This window comes from Aspergillus eucalypticola (genome assembly GCF_003184535.1).
Source record: "Aspergillus eucalypticola CBS 122712 chromosome Unknown BO83scaffold_18, whole genome shotgun sequence".
In the NCBI taxonomy this organism is placed as follows: domain Eukaryota; kingdom Fungi; phylum Ascomycota; class Eurotiomycetes; order Eurotiales; family Aspergillaceae; genus Aspergillus; species Aspergillus eucalypticola.
This window is the reverse complement of record NW_020290292.1, coordinates 254,328-274,421: the sequence shown is the minus strand read 5'-3', so window position 1 is coordinate 274,421 and position 20,094 is coordinate 254,328. Positions and strand designations below refer to the sequence as shown.

General features: G+C 49.6%; 6 protein-coding genes across 6 annotated transcripts; 1 reads left to right on the top strand and 5 right to left on the bottom strand.

The window, feature by feature from the left end:
* Nucleotides 1-8: 8 nt before the first annotated feature.
* Nucleotides 9-2,652, bottom strand: BO83DRAFT_379831 (uncharacterized protein). Its single transcript, XM_025531597.1, has 5 exons — nucleotides 2,558-2,652; nucleotides 2,007-2,421; nucleotides 1,580-1,956; nucleotides 600-1,496; nucleotides 9-567 (listed from the first exon to the last, which is right to left on the bottom strand). The coding sequence occupies exons 1-5, from the start codon at nucleotides 2,612-2,614 to the stop codon at nucleotides 178-180; spliced, it is 2,136 nt and encodes a 711-aa protein (XP_025386395.1). The 5' UTR covers nucleotides 2,615-2,652; the 3' UTR covers nucleotides 9-177.
* A 446-nt stretch (nucleotides 2,653-3,098) lies between these two features.
* Nucleotides 3,099-4,445, bottom strand: BO83DRAFT_69686 (RNA polymerase III-inhibiting protein MAF1). The gene is made up of 2 exons (XM_025537542.1): nucleotides 4,307-4,445; nucleotides 3,099-4,227 (listed from the first exon to the last, which is right to left on the bottom strand). Exons 1-2 carry the CDS (start codon nucleotides 4,310-4,312, stop codon nucleotides 3,247-3,249), a joined length of 987 nt encoding a protein of 328 aa, XP_025386394.1. The 5' UTR covers nucleotides 4,313-4,445; the 3' UTR covers nucleotides 3,099-3,246.
* Nucleotides 4,446-5,110: 665 nt separating this feature from the next.
* Nucleotides 5,111-6,099, bottom strand: BO83DRAFT_400221 (AP-1 complex subunit sigma; the record flags this gene model as incomplete). The annotated part of the gene is made up of 5 exons (XM_025533382.1): nucleotides 5,111-5,143; nucleotides 5,428-5,702; nucleotides 5,804-5,921; nucleotides 5,992-6,025; nucleotides 6,089-6,099. 5 exons carry the CDS (start codon nucleotides 6,097-6,099, stop codon nucleotides 5,111-5,113), a joined length of 471 nt encoding a protein of 156 aa, XP_025386393.1.
* A 3,840-nt stretch (nucleotides 6,100-9,939) lies between these two features.
* On the bottom strand, nucleotides 9,940-11,484 carry BO83DRAFT_316562 (oxygenase MpaB family protein; the record flags this gene model as incomplete). The annotated part of the gene is made up of 3 exons (XM_025527664.1): nucleotides 9,940-10,242; nucleotides 10,295-11,023; nucleotides 11,083-11,484. The coding sequence occupies 3 exons, from the start codon at nucleotides 11,482-11,484 to the stop codon at nucleotides 9,940-9,942; spliced, it is 1,434 nt and encodes a 477-aa protein (XP_025386392.1).
* Nucleotides 11,485-12,718: 1,234 nt separating this feature from the next.
* Nucleotides 12,719-14,327, top strand: BO83DRAFT_316679 (terpene synthase family protein; the record flags this gene model as incomplete). The annotated part of the gene is made up of 9 exons (XM_025527672.1): nucleotides 12,719-12,894; nucleotides 12,955-13,081; nucleotides 13,153-13,171; nucleotides 13,227-13,388; nucleotides 13,510-13,666; nucleotides 13,722-13,811; nucleotides 13,890-13,891; nucleotides 13,942-14,167; nucleotides 14,222-14,327. The coding sequence occupies 9 exons, from the start codon at nucleotides 12,719-12,721 to the stop codon at nucleotides 14,325-14,327; spliced, it is 1,065 nt and encodes a 354-aa protein (XP_025386391.1).
* Nucleotides 14,328-15,018: 691 nt separating this feature from the next.
* Nucleotides 15,019-20,068, bottom strand: BO83DRAFT_379828 (multidrug resistance protein MDR). The gene is made up of 6 exons (XM_025531596.1): nucleotides 19,628-20,068; nucleotides 19,052-19,577; nucleotides 18,782-19,002; nucleotides 18,216-18,729; nucleotides 16,886-18,151; nucleotides 15,019-16,836 (listed from the first exon to the last, which is right to left on the bottom strand). The coding sequence occupies exons 1-6, from the start codon at nucleotides 19,838-19,840 to the stop codon at nucleotides 15,233-15,235; spliced, it is 4,344 nt and encodes a 1,447-aa protein (XP_025386390.1). The 5' UTR covers nucleotides 19,841-20,068; the 3' UTR covers nucleotides 15,019-15,232.
* Between the last annotated feature and the right edge of the window lie 26 nt (nucleotides 20,069-20,094).

The following is a 20,094-nucleotide window of genomic DNA, read 5'->3' as shown; positions in this document are numbered from 1 at the left end:
CGCGAACTAAACAAAAAAAAAAAAAAAAACTAACCCCGCTCACATCAAACACAAAGTCCATTTCACCCCAATCCCCGCAACCCACGGTATCATTCCCATTCAATAAACCAAAATAAAATAAAACTAAACCGGAAGGGGACAAGAAAAGAAGAAGAAGAAGAAGAAGAAGAAGAAGATCTAAATCTGAAAAATCTCTCCCATACCCACACCCGCCCCCTCTGCGCCAGCCCTACTATCCACCAAATCCAACCGCCAACCATGCCAATCCTTAAGCTTCTTCTTAATCTCGCGTACCCATTCGACCCTCTTCCGCGCCTCCTCTTCAGCCTGTGCGCGCGCAAACTCCGCCTCGTCGAACTCATCATCGAAGTTTTCCTCGGAGAGGAGCTCCAGACTGCCCCGTGTGGCGGGCTGATGGTGCTGCTGGTTTGAGGAAGCGCGGCCGCGGGTAGCACTACTACCGCTACCGCTACCACTGCCTCCACCGTAGAAGGTGTTTCCGCCGGTGAAGGCGGCGAGTCCGGAGGATAGGACTGTGGAGAAGGAGGAGTGTTGTTGCTGTTGGGACTTGTGATTGTTGGCGGCCATGCTGCGGCGACGGCGTGGTCGGGGGTTCCGCCGATGAGGTCGACGTCGTCGAAGGTGTTTGCTGCTGCTGTGGCGGCAGATGGTGAGGATGTATGGGGGAAGGAGGTGTCTGGGGAGTGGAGGTGATGGGCATGGTCAAGTTCCTCGCGACGTTCTTTCCAGACGCCGCGACGGAGGTCGAAGACTTCGCCTTCGAGGTCGCGGATGCGGCGGTGCAGACGAGAGCGTTCTTCGTCTTCGAGTTCGTCGAGGGCGTCGTCGTCGGCGCCGGCGCTGCCGTGGTCCGTGGCATGTCGTTTACGGAGAGATTCTTGTTCTTCTTTGAGGCGGAGGTTCTCGTTCTCTACGTCTGCGAGTCGTTTGCGGAGGACTGCGGCTTCTTTTTCGATCTTCTCGGTCTCGCGGAGACGGGTTTGATGCCGGGCTTCGGATTCTTTGTGTAGGTTGCCCATGGCTTCGAGCTTCTTTTCGAGGGTCTCGGCTTTCTTGTCTGTTGTGGTCTTCTCTTGTTTGAGCTCTTCGAGCTCGCGCTGGAGGTTCTTGATTAGTGTCTCTGTGGAGGTCTTGTCCACGCCTTCTTTGACGGCCTTTTCTGAGGCGCGGGTCAGCGCGCTCTTGGTGTCGGTTAGCTCGCGCTGGGCTTTCTCGAGCGCGGATTCACTGCCGGAGAGCTTCTCTTCGAGCGCTGCTATTTGGGCCTCATGTGCGCTGCTCGATGTGAGCTGTGCGCGCAGGTTTGAGATTTCCAATTCCATCGCTTCGATAGTCGCGGACTTGGATTCTAATTGCTGCACCAGGTCCGCTGGCGGAGACTCCGATCGGCCGGGCACAGAGACGCTGGCGGTGCTTCGATGCGTGCGAGTTTGCAGATGCGAGTTTTGTCTCTGCAGGGATGCGATTTCTGCTTTCTACATTCCCAGTAGACCGTTAGTCTTAGGAAGTCCCCGATAGAGCCCTTCAGGACCATGTAGAGATCAAAAGGTTAACTCACCAACTCCTCAATCTCCCCCACCTTCGCCTCCGCATCCTGCAACTTCACCTTCAACTCCGCAACATCCACACTAGCCTCCCGGAGATCCTCCAACTGCTCCTCCGTCTTCTTCCACCGTCCCTTCCCCTCCTCCAACTCCTTCTCCAACCGCTTATTATCCTTCTCCAACTCCTCAATCCGCGTCGACTGCTTCCGATACACTTCCTGCACAGCCTCGCCATCCGCGCTCAATGGCGGCAACGAAGGCGACTTCAGCATCGCACTCGCCGCCGGCGACGGCGACCCACTGCTTCCCTGCGACATGGATCCCTTCCGGAACGACGATGACCGCATCTTCGACTGGATAGATAGAGAGGGCTGTCGACCGTGCGCTGACGCTCTTCCGGATGACTCGGGCTTCATGGCGGGTTGCGCGGGGTTTCGGGACCAGGCGACGTGGGCGCATCGGGCATAGGCTCGGTCTCTTCTTCTTCTGCTGCGGGGGCTTCGGTTTCTTTCTTCTCGTCCTTGGGTTGTTCTTGTTCCTTATCTTCGCTCTTCTCTGCTTTCTCGTCCGATGTGGTGGTTTCGGCTTGAGCTTCTGTCTTCGGTTCTGGCTCTGTCGCCTTCTCTGTCTGTGTCTCCTCTACCTCCGGCGCAGCACTAGCACCTTCCTCCCCTCCCTCCTTCTCTGTAGCCGGTGTGGGCGCAGGTTCCGGAGACGACGCCGCGGGCGCATTTTCCTTGGCTGGTTCTGAGGACTCGGCAGCAGCAGCAGCAGCAGCGGGGGTGGTATCTTTGGAGGTATCGACGCTGGCGGCTTTCTTGTTTGCTTTCTTTTTCTGTTTTTGAAGCTGGGCTACCTATATAAACTCAATCCATTAGTAATATATTCGCGCTGCGCTTGAGTGTGCTGTCTCTATAGACAGGCAAAGGATAGGTACATGGGCCCGGGGGGTAGGTCGGTAGCTAATGTGCATTCATAAGGGATATGCGTACCCTTTTCTTCGCGGCAGCTAGCTTCTCAGCCTTGATGCGCTCTTCGTCATCCGCCATTGTGTAAGAATTGCGGAAATGCGCGTGCGGGGTAGTGGAATGGGTAGTGTGTTCTGGGGGATGCTTGTTGATGATGATAGATGGTCTACTTGGTGATAGTCGGATCGGAGGACAGCTTTGGCCGCCGCGGTGCACGGACCAATCGGGGAGTACCAAGTCGCTGGCCTTCACTACTAATACTGTTTGATTACTGAATAGCTGGTCTGATCTATAAATAGCTATTTCTTCAGTCTACTCGTAGCGGATCAAAATAAGAGAGTGAAATGTCAATTTGTAATAAATACAGGAAGGAAACAGAAGAATGACAACGCCCGCCGTTGTGGAACCTGCCCTTGAGCGCCGCATCGAATTGCCGTGACGCAGCACGTCGTTCGCGTCGTCATCATCATCATCATTAGACCAACAGCCGTTCAATTACAATTAGGGGCTTTCCTTCCCTTCCTTCCGGTTGCCGAGTATAACGCCCCTAGCCGGTGCAAATGCAGGTTGAATGCAGCAGACAAGAACACAATTACGCCGAGCAGTCAAAACCAAACGAGAACAAGCAACTGAACAAACGGCCAATGGCAACAAGAAGGGCCGGGTTGGTTGAAATGAAAGAATAAACAGGTAAGGCAGGAGGGAGGGGAGGATTAGACCTCCATCGAGTCGGCGATTTCCTCGCTCATGGCCCGAACGGTGCCCTTGCTGCCCGATCGGGAGCGAAACTCCTCATCGCTGAGCAGGTAGTGGTCGTATTCGTCCACGACTGGATGCGCCGGTTTCGACCCACTGGCTTCCTCGTCGCTTTCGCTCTCGAGTTCAATACCCTCGCCCAGCCAGTAGCGGGCCCGCTTGCTCGAGCCAAGTTCCGGTGTCAAGTATCCGTCGTCGTACGTTCTCTTCGTTGTCGGCGTGGCAAGTCCTTCGCTGGGCGTGTGGCTGAGGATTGGGATCGCTCGTAGATACAGATAACAGACGCGTTTCCGTAGTCGGTTGAAGAAGAAGTAATGAAGACTCCAGATTGCTCCATCGTCCGCATCCGACGGATCCTCATCCGGCGAAAACGAATAGAGGGAGCACTCCTTAAGAGACATATGTTCATCGATCACCCTCCACATTCTCGGCCCCCACGTAGAAGACGCGCCCGCATTGTAGGAACCCGATATCGTCACGGGGGATGGAGGGGTCAGATCAATGGCCTCGCGTGGCCGAAGATTGAACAATGTTGAATCGATCGTGTTCATAACCCTTTTCAGATTCCGTTCACGATGGAAGTCTGATGGGCGCAGCACGTGGGAGAAGTCATAATCCGGATGACTGGCATTTAATGTCGCGATCAAATAGGCAAATGTTCGTCGACTGGAGTGGTCGCTCAGGGGACCGAAAGGACTCGACCGAGACAGGTTGAGCGAGGCGGCCGCGTCCGATGCGTTGGGAGGTGACAGCGAAGCTGAGAGACGGAGAACCGATTCATATTGAGACTCAAGCGACTGTTCAATGTTCTTGTACAATTTCCGATCGGCTCGAGCAGCCTTTGTAGTGTACAGATCGCATCCCCCAACAATGTGACAATCGGCAGTGTCGAAATTGAGAGAACTCGTCACGTCTTCGAACTCGGGCAAAGGAAGAAACTAGAAAAGAAATAGGTACGGTAAGTATCAGGCCACTCTAGGGGAGGCTGCAGCGGCGCAATAGGGCTAGATTGCATACCTTCATCTTCAGCCAAAGTTGCGGTGTAGCAGTCGCTGATTACGATAAGGCGTGATGATAGATAAGCGGAGAACACCGTGGTCGGTGATCAAGACTCAAGATGATGCGACAAGCAGATCAGAGCAATTGTCGCAGAAGTTGGGTTCAAATAAACCGGGGCCGTTGTCTCCTGAGACGTCACGAATCCGGCGATAAGAGTGAATGAGCTGGCGAGTGGAACCGTTGCTACGGTGGCAGCACAGGAGCGAAGAATGGGTGAATTAATAGGTGAGTATGGAGAGCCAAGTCGCCATATCAGATGCAGATGAGACGGAAGGAGATGGAAGAAGACTCAGGGAAGGAATGGGAGATGGACAGCGCGATAGAGCGACGACTGGTCTTGGGGGGGATGGGGGATGCGCGCTGCGCCCCGAGGGGGGAGCCCCCAGTCACGTGGCGCAGGTCGGGCCAGTGATATCACGCACCCACCTCACGGGTTGCGCACTGAACCAAGGATGGCCAACCAGCCCAGATAATGAGGCAAAGTGCGGAATCATCCATTATTCTCCCGGATGATCCGTCCATTCTGTGGAATCCCCTCACAGGAGCCCTTCCTTGGCTAAATGATTGACGACTTCCTTGGAATCCTGAATGTAGTCATGGTGGTATTAATTAGTTCTTGGCAACAAGTCGCGAGACAGTAGAACACAACGCTTATGTACGTCCAACGCCAGTATGTATAGCAGTCCAGCTTGCCCCAGAAACAGAAACGAACATCCCAAACAGTATAAACAATAAAGAAACGCTCGCGGGCCGGAGAGGCGTCTACATAATCTTCGTGACCACGTCTTCCTCAACCTGAGGCGGCATTAGCTGACGTCGACAGAAGATGATGGTATGGTTCGCTGAGATGGAAGTAATCGGTTGAGGGGGTAGGGCGGAGGGAAACGAAGTTGTGGGGAGGGAAGGACAAGGAGGTTGCCGCAGGAATTGATCATGATGTCGGAACCTCGCAGGTATAAAAAGGGGCGGGCCGCAAAAAAGAAACGTAGCAATTGGACGCTCCAAAGACAGGTATTCCGTGCTCATGTTCCAAATAGAAGGGGCTGGGTGTTGTGAAGCAATAGACGCTATCGACTTACCTCCATGTCTTCCAGACTGTCCTGCTGGCTGATGCACCTCAACACATTCTTCTTGCTGCTCTCCTGCATTTCTCCCGCCAGCAACAGCTCATCAAGGATGAAGTATGCCTTTTGGAAGTTGAAGATGATATCCAGCTCGCACACATTGCCGTAATACTTGTCCATCTGCTCGACGTAACGATGCACGACCTCGAGGGTGATCAATTCGTTATCGGTGGATGCACAACCGGCGATGAAGAAGAGGGAGGCATAGCGACGGTAGACGACCTTGGTGTCTGGCGACGACGAACAAGCAAGTCAGATACAGTCCGATCGGGCGAGTGGGCGAGCTGCGGGGGAGGTATCCAAGTGAGGGGTGGAAATGATTCGGACGAACCTTTGTATTCGAGGAAATTGCACATGCGGGTGCGACGCGACAGAACCAGCTGGGTCACATCCTTGATGATCTTGGCCTTCTCCTTGGGGGAGAGAGTGGTGAACCATTTGGCAAGGCGCTGGGAAATTTTGTTTTGTTAGTCTCCGCTTCCAGCCAGGTCACAGAGTTGGGTGGGCCACGAAACGAACCACTTTGCCCTGCCTCGACAGAAGAATCAAGTAGCTGGGGGGGGGAATGAGAGGTTAGCGCATTGCCGGCCGATTCAGTAGCCGATGAGAGACTCACTGGATTGCCATTGTGCGAAAGATAGTTGATAGTGGGGAGGGGGAAAAGGGGGGTAGAGAGGCAGAAAGGCCACGAGGGAAGTTGTGGGAGGAAGAGGGAGAGCCGGCCGAGCTCTGGAGAAATTCTTTGCACGGGCCGCCCTGGTGTTGTTGCCCCGCCGTCTTCACTCCCTTTTCCTCTCGTTTGTCTACTCGGTAGGTGCTATACAAATTGATTATGGAGAGGTAGAGATTGATCAGATAATTTATTGAACGGGATAGAGTCTTTAACTCCAGAATAGGCTTTTTCAAGAAATTGAAGGGTGCATCAACCATTTCGACCACCACATCCGATGAGGGACTCCAAACAAACCGTCAGCAAGCTCTTGTGTATTGAAGTACTTCAGCCTCGCAACAAAACAATAAGTCGTTGACACTCGTAAAGAGGCAATAATGCCGAATCTAAGAAAGGTACTCTAGTCCAAGGGCTATTTCATCGAGAGGGACATTCTCTTGATAATGGTAGGTACCCAAGCACCTATGGAACAGTAGTCAGCGATATGGACGACACCTTAGGGCCATGGTTCTCAGCGTAACTTACTGTAGAGGATTGACTAGAAGGTAGATAGACACTAAAGGATGTTCATGGCAAAATGTGCTCAGTATCTCAGTATACCCTAGTAGTGTGGTAATCACATTCAGTACTACTAGATAGTAACTGGCAGTTCCCTGCTTCCTTGTAGGAATAGAAATGTATACTATCACTAATAACTACTACTCCGTAGCAAACAATGCTAGCATATATTTCAGCCTCACCTTAATCCACCAATACACTTTCTACCCTAACTGGCATCTACTATCTACTACTATCTACCACTGATTCCATTCCATAACCATAACCATAACCACCGCACCATGGTATAGCACACTGCCCAAAATCCTGCACAATTCGATCAAAGAAACATGTACTCACCTCAAGAAGGGAAAAAAGCAATCCTGCAGCATTCCAAAATCAGGCATGTCACACAATAACGACCAAACAAGCAAGCAAGAAAGATAAAAGAAAGAAACAAAGAAAGAAATGACTCCACTCGGCCCGACCCATCAGTCATTCAGGCCAACTGGCAGCTGTCAGTCAGATCACACACTACACTATCACGATCATGATCATAGCGAAACTTCTCTTTGTCTGGTGGTGGTTGTTGAGTATCCTTTTCTATCCTCGCCCTAAAGTCTACTACCACCACCACTACTCAATTATCTGCAAGTCGCATAGTTCAGACACACACACATATGTATATACGCAACACACGGAACAGAATACCGAAAGAGAAACAGAGAGGGAGTAAGAAGAAAAAAGAAATTAATAGGAATAGAATGGAACCACATCTGTACGCGTCCCAAGACAGTAATCAATGATCCCTCCGACATGATCTTCTTTGTCAGGGATATCCTGGACGGGGAATCTGGACTAGAAATGGGTCCCGAGATGGTCGTCGACCGAACAAGAAAAATCCCCCAATCAATATGAAAGTGACACGTTCTCTGGCTCTGGCCCCCAAAATTATGATGACTTGAACTTGGGAAATTTGACAGGGGATACCCAAGTACTTGCAAAGTAACTGACTTGCCATAAGGAGATACATACATGATATTGTAGATATGACTGAAGGAAGTAAGTCAGTGCCGAGAGGTTTCTGCGGTGTAATCCAGGATATGACTATATAAAAAATAGATAAATAAAGGAAAAGAAGTGGAAATGTGTCTGAATCAAGTTAACACTCAACTTGGCACATCCTATACTTGCTACTGACTTCAATTCCTTCCCCTTTGTCCGAATCATCATACTGTTATCGGTTATCTCGCGCATGAATCATCACCCATCTATAGGTTACTCTTCGCCATAAAACTAAATCCTTTGTTTCCGCATCCGTCTACAATGAACCCCTGTAGTCACCCAAACGATCTGTGACTTAGCCGTATACTAGTAGTATGATAGTAAGCCTCATACTCTCTAAACTTTGAGATCAATCACACCCCCACTCAGAGAGTCAACAAAGCCACAAGGTTCATCCCATCCTATCATCATCATCATCATCATCAACCGGACTAACATCCACACCGCACGGATCACAACACCTCCAACCTTCCCACACACCACCTCCATGAACACTCCCATACCAGAAAAAAAAAAAAGAAAAGAAAACATACGACATTAAGACAAAGAGAAAAAGCGAGGATCACCAATGCGCCACACACAGCCACCATCGTGCGGGCGGCAGATTAGGGCCACCCACCCTCCCAAGTCTCCGGAAATAGTACTAGTTCGTAACTAAATCGTAGTTCATCTCGGCAACGATCATATCCGGGATAGAAAAAGGAAAATTGAACGAGGGATAAGCCTCCACCCGAGGCTAACTAAACGAAGGGATGGATGGATGGATGGATGGATGAAAGGAAGGAATAGGATTCAAGACTTAGTATTTACATATGTACTATCCAAAATAGGCAACACCTCCGATAAGTATAGTTAGGTAGATACTTTGTAGTATGTAAGTTAGGGACTTAGTGAACCTACTTACTTTCATACGGCCTAGAACTGATGAAACGAAGTACATCGTACTTTGGGGGCAAAATTGATCCAACAAGGAAATTGCCACAGACAGACCGATAAACAAAGTGGAGACAGACGAGATGATGAAGAGTACCGGTGTAGAGAGAGGACTTTGTCAACATCGTATAGTACTATATGATATCAACCCTACTCCGGGAGTCGGCGACAGATGCATTCACTGAATAATAGGACGGAAATTGAGGCGAAGTCAATCGTAGTACTTGTTGCTAGGCAAGGTAGTAGCATCATCATCATAATCACTCCGGAAGGAATCTCCGACTAGCCCTCAGATTGTACTTTTTGGGGTGGATGTGAGAGAAAAAAGACACCAGAAACAGAAACAGACACAAAACCACGCAAAACAGCAGCAGCAACAGCAGCAGCAGCACGAGGGGGATTAAGTTTCCGAGTGGATCGGGCCTTCTTTAGCGCGCCTCATTTCCCTCGAGGAAGAAACCAAACCAAGTAAAGTAAGTACTTAATAGACCGGTGGGTAGTAGTAGTATCTTTCGTAAACGATGGGAATGGTGGAAAAAAGTACCAGTCCGTAGTACGTATTCATCGGGCACAACCAGGATGATGGAATTGATACATCGTTTTCTCTCGGGAGCGGAAGAGATGGCGATTCACCGGAGGAGTTGTAAGGCTTGCTTTTTCCTCCCATCTAATTATTTTTTCTCGCTTCAGTCTGACGAAAACCGGGAAGCGCTGAAGGACCGGCGCATAGTGCTAGATTTGCTTTTTTTTTCTTGTCCCTTTTTGGAGCAGAGACATCATCGAAAGGATCTACCGCCAGATGCAAGTACTAGCAGGGATCTTACCCCACGGATTTTCTCTTAGCGCAATCCTTAGCTTTGGGCCAGCGATCAATCAATCAATCAATCAATGACTTTCGTAGGTAGTTAGTCAGTAAGTACTAGTTTTGGCCTAAAGTATCTAACTACGTATTTCTCCTGCCCTGTTGAGGGCACGGTCGTGCCGGTCAAGGGTTCCTTTGTTGGGAGCTTTGACTTGGCCAATTTGGTCACCTGCCTTGATCAACTTTCTGCGAATCACACGGCAGCTTCACTTTTTACTACTCATACTAACCCGTTCATTACATGTAGGACACTCAATGGAGGAAGGAACCGGGGTATATATCATAATCATAGTTATTGTTAGTATAGTTCTTGTACTCATAGAAGTCAAGAATAACATAGTCACAGTCAAATCATCTCACATGAACCCGTCCATCATCACTGTCATCAGTGTCCAGCATGTTATGCATGCGTCTTGTAATACCTATGCACCCCCTGCATGACTCCGAGCGCACCTCCCACTATCACCATCCCAGAAACACCAAGTATCACGAGAAGCACCACCTCAAACAGCCCCATTCCCAGGCATTTCGTGGGTATCGTCCACACCGGGTGAGAAACCCAGGAAGCCTTTGTCGTAGCCGCATCACCACCCCTGTATGCTTCTTTCCCTGTCTGCTTCCCGATTCGGGGCACGTATCTGAACTCGAAACGAGTGCGCGACTTTCGCTGGACCACTCCACCATACAGCAAACTTCGGAACCCCTGTCCTGAGTCAGTAACCGTGCACACTGATAAAGATAAGATTCCACCTTACAGCAATCAGTAGTTCATCCAGACTGAGGAATAGCCGCTGGACCCACGCCATAGCTACCACTAGTGCACAATACCCACAAAACGCCAGATAGAACAAGAGTCCTGGTTTGCCAAGATCCAGTTCATCACACAGCTCGTCGCCGTTGATCCACCGACTGCCCGCTTCAATGAATCCCTTGGAGACCTTGAATGGCCCTGGCAAGTTCGTCACGCACTCCACAAAATTAAACGCCACCGTTCGCGACGTATCAGTGGTACGGAGCTCGTGCGCTAGAAGGCTTTCCATAGTGCATTTACTCCGCTCCACTGTTTCAAAATACGATGTGGGCGTTCCAAGGAGAAAGCCCAGGTACCGAAAGAGCGCAATATAGTCCTTGATCTCATCTGGAGTAGGCTGGATGCCAAACTTGGGTAGTTGAAGCCACATAGGATTGCAACAAAAGGTGCTGATGGAGTGGACCGAGTCCAGGGTATTCACCGGTACTCCAAAGCGTGCCAGATCAAAGTAGTCCGGCCTGGTTCGACAGAGCTGAACGATGCGTTGGCGGACGGAGGCATGGAGCAATCTGACCCGGACACTGGCAATGTGCGCTTCGCCACCGGGGCGAATTGATTCAATACAATGGGTGACTTGGATCAGCCACTGGAAGGTCTCGAGCAATCTGCCCAAAAGCATACGGGTGGAGAAGCCCCCCGTTCGGACAAGGACCTCGACAACCCCAGGTGCCGCCTGATGAGCATCATTAGATCCCTCGTCTCTTGCCTATAGTTGTACAATTAAGAACATACCGAGTTTTCCGCCACAAACCCTTGCAAAGCGAACCCCACAATATTGGCAATGGCATAGCGATAGAAGAATTGCTGGCCGCGCTGTAGCTGCTCCCAATCCACCCATTCAGGAACAGTGTTCACTTCAGTCCAGAACTTGGCCAGGACACCGTCATCTCCCCGGTGGTCCCGTAAGAGGACGTAAAGATCACTAGGTGGTGCGCTTGTCCCCTTTGTTTTGCTTTCTTCCATCAGGGTAGCCCGAATTGCTTGTAGCCTCTCCAGTGCGTTAGCCGCAGAGCTATCATACTGCTGGCGCAATGGCTCTAACTCTTCCTTGGAGAGATGGTCTTTTGTCCAGGAGAAGGAGTAGCCCCAGCTACTAATTCTGTCACCAACCTGTGGGTGTAGAGAGGAGACCATATTGAAGAATCAACGAGCAATGCTTGCAAATATTGAGTGCAATCAGGTGTCTAGTAGGCCAATGCCTAGAAATTGATAGCCGGTCCATTGCGCCTTTCACCCGCATTTTATACCGCAGTCCAGGGTACCAAGCCAGGAAGCGACAAACTATAGAGCTCATGGAGCTGAGCGACAATAGTGGCCACTCCATGTACCGGGCCTGCCTTCCGCCACTGTTACCTGACAAAAGCAATTGGTTCTGGACCACCCCTCACGTTCACCCATCCTTTTGGGACATGATGTCTAGTGAAAGCTACTAACGACGCATCGTGCTCCGGGCGGATGTTCGAGCCCAGTCCCGTGGATGCGAGGCGAGACACCTCGTGGGACCCACTGCGGCGCCCCAGCAGAGTGGCCCAATGGTATGATCACGATCAGATGTGCTCGTTCCCACCATGGCCAGACCGGTACTCAATGGACAGGCCGGCGAGAAATCAAGAGCAAGGGAAAAAGCAACAAGCTGTACCAGCTCTCAGACCCGGAGGCGCTAATCAATGTTCTTGGGCCCCGTTGTCATGATGCCCAATCGTCCTAGCATGCAGGTTAGCCAATCTCCCGGGAGAGGTTTCCAAGAATAAGATGGGGAGACCGTGCTAAATCCCGGAAACCGGGGAGAGATCCGGCTTCCGGGCCGATCAAAAGTCAAGATCCTGAGGCCCCAAATGGGTGCTCTAGACGTATTCGGGCAGGAATCGTCGAACTCATACCGCGCTTTGGTGACCATTGCTCTTGAGAAGCCTTCAGCTCCGGCGGCGGAGAACCCCCAGGCACTAGCTCCTCGGGCTGAGTAGCGCTAGACTTTTGCAGACCTAAATTGATGTATAACAGAGGCCATTATTTTTTTTCTAACTTCCGGGTTTTGTATGTTATCAATTGGAAACCTTAATTCTTTTGTTTGGCGCCATTGAAATTCGATTACCGGGAAACGATATTCTGAGGCTGGACGATCCTGTGGGCCCAGGTCGTCACCAAAGCCCGAAGTCTGGGCCTTGAACAGGGAGGTCAGTTGTAGGATCATCCTGGCCATTCGTACGGTTCCAAAAGTAGGTCGTAGCATTCGTCTGTATATAAAGTACCATGCACTGGCACCTGTAGACGTGCTGTCCAGATCCACATCGCTTTCATGTAAACAGCGATCAAATCATTACTTTTCTCCATATTGCGTCTAAAGCATCACAGTTCGTGTCAGTTGAACATGGCCGTCACAAGAGTCCAGCAGAGTGTATCTTCGCCCACGGTCAAGACACCCCGGCGAGATACTTCTCTCTCCATCCGCCTCCCCGAAATGTTCGTGTTGTTCTTGTCAGGCGAACCAACAGTAAACCGACACTATAAGTGTGTGAAAGAGCTGTCAGACGCATGGATCTCAAGGTGCATATGACCCCCCAAAGTTGGCATGACCTTTCTCTAACTAGACCACCGTCATTATAGAGAATGTTACTTCGATGAAAGAAGCCAGAGGCGACTCCAAAAGACGGACTTCGCTTATTTCTGCTCCATAGCAGCTCCAGATGCTGAGCCTGAGGAGTTGCGGACAGTTATCGATTGGGGAAACTGGGTGCGTTCATTGCCCATGACCGACACCACACAAAGGTCCACTGACAAAGTCTAATCGATGTTGTCGAGCAGGTGTTCCCATTTGATGACCGTAAGCATCATTCCTTTCGAAATGCCTGTGTATGATAGCTGAGCTTCGATTATAGTCTTCGATAATGGAAGCCTCAAGGATGATCCGGAACGGGCCCAAGTGCTTGTTGAGGATTTGCGAGCAGGCATGGCTGACGAAACTGGGCAGAGGCCAGTGCTCTCAGACTACCCCATAGTACAGGTGCACAACTCAGTATGGCATCGAATCACTCAGGTACGTTGACCATTATGCTGTCCTGGGAGTGCTTATTGACGTCTAACGGTATTGTAGGTTCAACCTATCGGTATGTAGCGCTGAACTTCCCACATACTCTAGGGAATCTGCTAACGTTGTCTAAGGAATTCGTCGCCGGTTTGCACGTGCCATGAATGACTACTGCACCGGATGCTTGGCCCAAGTACGCTCATGCTCCAAGGGGGAATTGCCCTCGCTTGAAGAGATGCTGTCTCTGCGCAGACAGTCTGCAGGCGTTTCGCCTCTCTTCGCCTTAGTAGAGTACGTTATCGCTTCTGCTGACCGACGATCGACACTAACTCCAGGGATATTGCAGATATGCCCACAAACTAGACATCCCAGATCATGTGTTTGAATGCAAGAGCATCCAGGAGATAGAGAGGATTGGCACTGACCTCGTACTACTGTAGGCTACCCAAACCCCCACATTTGACTGAACTAATGCATCCCAGGCAAAATGACATACTTTCATACTGCAAGGAAGAGGTTAGTTTTCTACACATCAATACAAGTTCTCACACACATAACTCACAAAGGGATACAGAAAGAAGGTGTAAGCCATAATTTAGTGGCCATCTGCCGTCATAATGGCATGCCAGCGCAGGTGGCATTTAACCATGTCGGCGAAATGCTCATTGAGCGCTACCGTGACTGGTACCTCGCTTTGGCAGCACTACCCACCTGGGGGGAGCGAATCGACGCAGACGTTCAAGAATATATCCGAGGCGTGCAGAATGTCGTTCGCGCCAATCTTCACTGGAGGTAGGTGCTGAGTAGTGATCATTGTTACCCAGAATACTCACGATAATGCCATAGCTTCCGATCGGGTCGATACTTTGGGAAAGCAAACGACCAAGTGCGAAAGACCGGAATTGTGACGGTGCGAAGCAATAACGCCGACTTTAAGCTGTCCATGGCGTAGACAGCGGCTATTCTTTGGTCGAGTCGGTGTTTTCAAGGTGTTTGTGCGTTTTCTTGTGACAGTTTCCTTATTCCCCAGGTGATCCAATGGCGTTTGTCTAGTATGTTGCGGGTGATTTGTTTTCAGCGTGGGTACTCAATATGGACATCAGGATAGCATTGGCGATAATCCAGCCATTAATAAAGAAGTATTAACGAGCTATAATTCGAGAAAGCTTCAATATAGTGAAGGTAAATAATTGCGCAGTTTCATATGTTGCTGTGGGGAGAGGAAAGGCAGAGAGAAGCAAGAGATGCTGGATGTTGCACAGTGCCGGTCACGTTGGCAGCGGTTTTACCTGATTTGGCAGGGGGCCACAACGACAACCAGACTATTACTGTCACCTGATGCCTGGAGAACTATTTTGGCTACACTGAAAGCCTGGACTCCCAATTATGCTGCCATTTTTCCGTTAAAGTGAACTCATGAGCTTTGCATGTATTGTACTACCCGTGTCATTATTGGGAAATGAAGTGGGGGACAACTCAGTATGCGGCCTTCAGTTAATTAGTCTATATGTAATCAAAGATTCAGGCCCAGAGCTGTATGAGAAAAGTGGGAATAAGTTCATTCAAAGAAGCAGCGCCCGTATTACCCATAGGTACTGAGTTGCTACTTAGGAAGTGATATATATAATCCTATCTCGCCAGTTCTGCTCACCATCAGGAGACACAATATGCTTGTCCCCCCACTCACATCTACGCTTACGGATATTGAACACACAAGCGAACCCTTGATATTGGGTAATGATGAAAAGGATGAGCTCCAACCCTCCCAGTCTGTCTCCGATATCCTTGATGACCTCTAGCGGCTTACCCATAGCCCATAATGGCAAGCACTTACGAAAGTTGAAGTTTTCAGCGTGATCACACCCTGGACATCTGCTGATCATACAATTGCCAAAAAAGCGAGCCTGATGCTTCCAACAGCGCACTAGGTGTGCCATATTCAACCATCTTACCTCCATCAATGACAGCAATCTGATCGTAATCCAGAAGGGTAGAAACCCTATGCGCAATCGCAATAATAGTGCAGCCTGCAAACTCAGTGCGGATTACTTCTTGCATCAAGGAATCTGTCTCATTATCCACCCGACTTGTGACCTCGTCCAGCAGCAAGATCTTTCTCTTCTTAACAATAGCTCGAGCGAGGCAAATGAGCTGTCGCTGGCCGGCTGATAAGGGGAGTTGATCGATCTTTGCATCGAGTCCTCCGGAGTTCTGGACATGCTCGTGCAATTGCACCTTTTGTAGTGCATTGAGAACATTCTCATCATTCATGGGGCTGAACCCAGTGACATTATCACGGATAGTGCCCCGGAAGAGGACGGGCTCTTGAGGTATCACTGTAACCTGATTGCGGATGAAGTCACGAGGGCATGACTGTAGACTCACGGCATTGATAGTAATATCACCACTTTGTATCTCAACCATGCGGAGAATGGCTAGAAGTAGAGAGCTCTTCCCACTTCCAGAACGCCCGCATACCCCTAGCTTGGAGCCAGCAGGGACGGTCAGTGTTAAGTGTTGAAGAACAGGCGGAGAGTCTAGCTCGTAGCCTACGCTGACATTTTGGAAAGCTATGTGGCCGGCTGATGGCCAACCTGCACGAGGAACTGCTTCCTCTCCGGGAAGATCCTCTGAGGGAACCTTCTGAAATCTGCGGATGCGTGTGACCGCACCAATACTGGTCTCCATGGATGTCCAGAAATTGATCAATTCCGACAGCTGCTGGCTGAATGTGATTAGAGAGATAAGAGAAACACCTATTGGCCCAATCTCGCGCACAAAGACAGCGAGTATCACTAGCAAGATTGCAATGCCGGCAACACAAAGATCTAGAACAAGAATAAGCCAACGCTGTATGACAAACAGCATATAGTAGGGCCGTTGCGATCTTTGGAGCAATTCTTGGTGCTCTTCACGGAAGCTGTCTTGCCAGCCAAACGCGCGTATGGTGACAAGTCCATTTAGCGTCTCGGTAAGCTGGGTGTACAGTGGTGACTTGCTCTCGAGATCCAGATGGCGAAGTTGTCGTGATGTTCGGAGGTAGAATTTCTGGATTGAGTAAACCACAATGGCTGATAGGGGGATCAGAGGAGCCATATATTTAGCACCAACGCAGATAAATACAGCGCTCATTAAACATTGTGTGAAGTTCCGCGATGTTTTAAGAAAGTCAGCAGGAAGTGATCGGTCAATTAGAGTCATGTCCTGACTGAAGCGATTCAGGGTGATACCGCTGTCTGTGGAGGTGAGCCAGTGCAAAGGAGCCTTGTCAATCTTCATCACCAGATAGTCATGGAGCCTGTTGGAGGACGTGGGGACAATGCGGCAAAAGACCAGCCACATGCACCATGCCCACAGTACAGCTCCTACAGCGGCCAGAACAGCATATACGCTGATATAAAGGGCAAGCCTTCCGAACGGCGTCCGAGCATTTTCTTCTCCCCACCATTGAACCCAAAGATCTTCGCTTCTTTATCAGTGAAAGTAGACAATGAAGACAGGTAGACTTACTGGGAAATTGAGAGCAAAACACTCCTATAATCAAGGATACAAAATAGATTGATACATGCCAAGGGCCGGCAGCTCGGAGGTAGTATGCATATAAGCTCAGGTCGCCTGTCTTCCTGTTCATATCGTCAGCATCTGAAGACACAATGCCTGGAGCTGCCTGATTTGGCAATGCTACTTGGCGCTCGTCGGTTGAGTGTGAAGTGGCTGCTGATCCATCCGATGGATCCTGTGATTGGAGCAATCGTGGAGGACCCTGTTCCGTAATCACTCCGTTTTGAAGCAAGACAGCATTATCAGCAAAGGCAAGAAGTTTGGTGTCATGAGTGGCTAAGATAGCAGCAACTCCATGACGGCGCAAGATGCCCTGTGTCCCGAAAACGCGCTGAAAGACTTGCTCTGAAGTTTTCGCATCTAGAGCACTTAAGACGTCATCGAAAAGAGCTAGCTGCTTGCGTGCATAGATAGCACGGGCAAGAGCAATCCGTTGTCTTTGTCCGCCACTAGTTGCCATACCATTACTGCCAATGACTGTGTGATCTTTGAGGGCAAAGCTCTCTATGTCTTGGTCAAGCGCAGAGGAATAGAGCACTGTTCGGTACCATTGCTCATCAAAAGGCAACGGTTGGCAAATATTATCACGGATGGATCCATTGCGAATCCAGACCTTGGTACTACAGAACGATATTTCGCAAACATTGCTGTAAATGAAGCCCTTCATGCAGGGAACCTCGCCGAGAATCGCCTGAAGCAGAGTGCTCTTTCCTGATCCAACGGCCCCAGTAATTATGGTAAGCGATGAAGGAGGAAATTTCAGCTCGATGTTCAACAATGTAGCTGGCAAATTCCGATCCCAACCAAAATCAGCCTGGTGTATATGCAGCAAGTCCGACTCAGCTGCGACAGAACCGTGCAGAAGTCCTCGATCCGATGGTTTTGGAGGCTGAAGCTCAATGGACACTGTCCCCTCAGCGTTAATTTCAGCCCAATTTTCATGTTTGGAGAATTTATGATGGCCATGCGATATAACTCGATCATCAAGCCTGGGGCTTGCCAGCAAGTAAGCTTGGATCCTCTGAAAGCATTCCAAGGCTGCACTAGCTTTTGGGCCGGAATAGACCAGGTTTGACAAAGGACCACTTAATAGAGAAATTATTGACAGAGATGAGAACGTTTGAGCCACTGTCAATGGACTTCGTCCGGTATGAAGTGCAACACCAGTAAAAAGGCTGAGTGTGAGAACAGGGCTGAGGTTGGTTGTTGTGCCCGCTAAAAACAAGGTTAGTCTCATGAATTCAATCTGGCAAAATATTCGCACTCAGACTGAACTTACCGAGCAAATTCATTTTCACCATCAGGTGGCGAAATTTCGACTGTCGATCAAGCTCGTCAATGCGGAGTTGCTGTAGCATTCTAGAGAAATGATCCTGAAGGCCAAGCATCTTGATAGTTACACTCGCATCGAGATAACTCGAAGCAAATGCAACCCTTTCACGGACAGCCTGCATCCATATCTTTTGTCTTCCTGGTGCGGACTTCGACAACAAATGGGTGCAACAGAAGACCACGATAGAAAGGACGGCAGGAACTGTAGCAGCCCAAGCTACCTGACGTTGCAGCATGTATAATGCAATGCCCACTTCTATGGGGCTCGCCCAGACCTCATGCACATTCTGGATTCCCGATGCAATGTTATCCATATCATTACTCATCAGAGTCAGCGCTGCCGAGTCAGTGTACTCATCATATTTCAGCTCGAGTGTCTTATCATAGATGACAGATACGAGAGCACCGCGTATTTGCGTTATGAGACGAAATACATAGTGCTCGTAAAGACAGTTCACGACCTGTATTGATTTCATCAGAATAGAGTTCTAGAGGAGGGAGTAAATAGCATACGCCTTTGAGGATGAAGACCAGTGCAAATGCACCAATCAGGCCATATCCATCGTCTTTACTAGAATTCTTCTGGTCAACATAGATAGTCAATCTGGATATCAGAAAAGGTTGCGTATAATCCAGCCCAATTCTCATGAGCCTCGACAGGAAAGAGTAAAAGACCGAAGCTCTGAATGTGCGGACAGCGCAATAGGCTAATGCATTTTCATACGTTTTCGGCACTTAAACTGGTCAGCGAACTCCAGGAATTCAACTTTGGCTACTACTTACTTGCAATCCATTGCGCTGAAAAATTCCGATGTAATTCGTTGGCAGAAAGAGCCCGATCAAGGTACGGCAGTTCGTCGAGGGATATTGACTGCTTGAACCCGAGGAAGAGCAAAGGATTAACCCACCAGAAGAAGGCGCGATTATAAAAGCCCTTAGTTTCCTCGTCGCCATATTGCATGGTTTTGTTCACGAAATAGGCCAGTTTTGGCCTTGTCTCCAGAAAGAACCAGAACAACTTGACCGCAATGCTCGCTATGTAGAGGGCAGCAAGAACGGTGTACGAGGACAGCCACAGACTCCTTGCACGTACGGCATCAAAGACAATTGTCCATGATAGAAAAAGATTCAGAAGAGAAGAGGGCTGCACAGAATATAGGTGCTCCAGATGTGATAGGAACAGTAGGCCAACAGATGTGATGAAGGTCAGAACCGCAGCTACCAGGGAAGTCTGCGTCCGTGGCGTGTTAGGGAGGAGCCATAAAACTAGAAGTGAAAACTGTAATGCACCAAAGGCTTGAGCCGAAACCTGCGCATAATGAGTTGGCGATAGCTCATTGAGTGACACGACTCACGTACCAGTTTAGCCCAGTATGCCCAGCCTTGAGAGACGATGGCGGTCCGATGTTTCCATAGCTGTTTGTAGCGCAATGGAAGCACAAGGAGAAGTAATGCTGAAGGAGCGATCGAGAAGAAGCATTCTTCAAACAGTAAGGTGAAGTCGAAGTCCCCTCGGCAGTGGACCACTCGAGGACCAAATCCATTGTCTCCGCAAGTATGGATGTTCTCCATCCTGATGGAATATCAATACTCAGATAAGTGACGAGACAATGCTAGATGGCAATGAGACTTGGATTTTATGGTAGAAAGTTGAGGTTGGCGAGGAAGTGTTGAGGTGGAGTGAGGTTGAGTGTCAAGTGGAATCGAAGCAGACAGTACCTTTAAGGAGCTAATGTCGCTGGCCTATCCACCTCTTTAGGCTTGGATGGTGCTGCAAATCCGGCAATTAGATGGCTGCGATAAGTTGACTCGGTGAATATACCCCT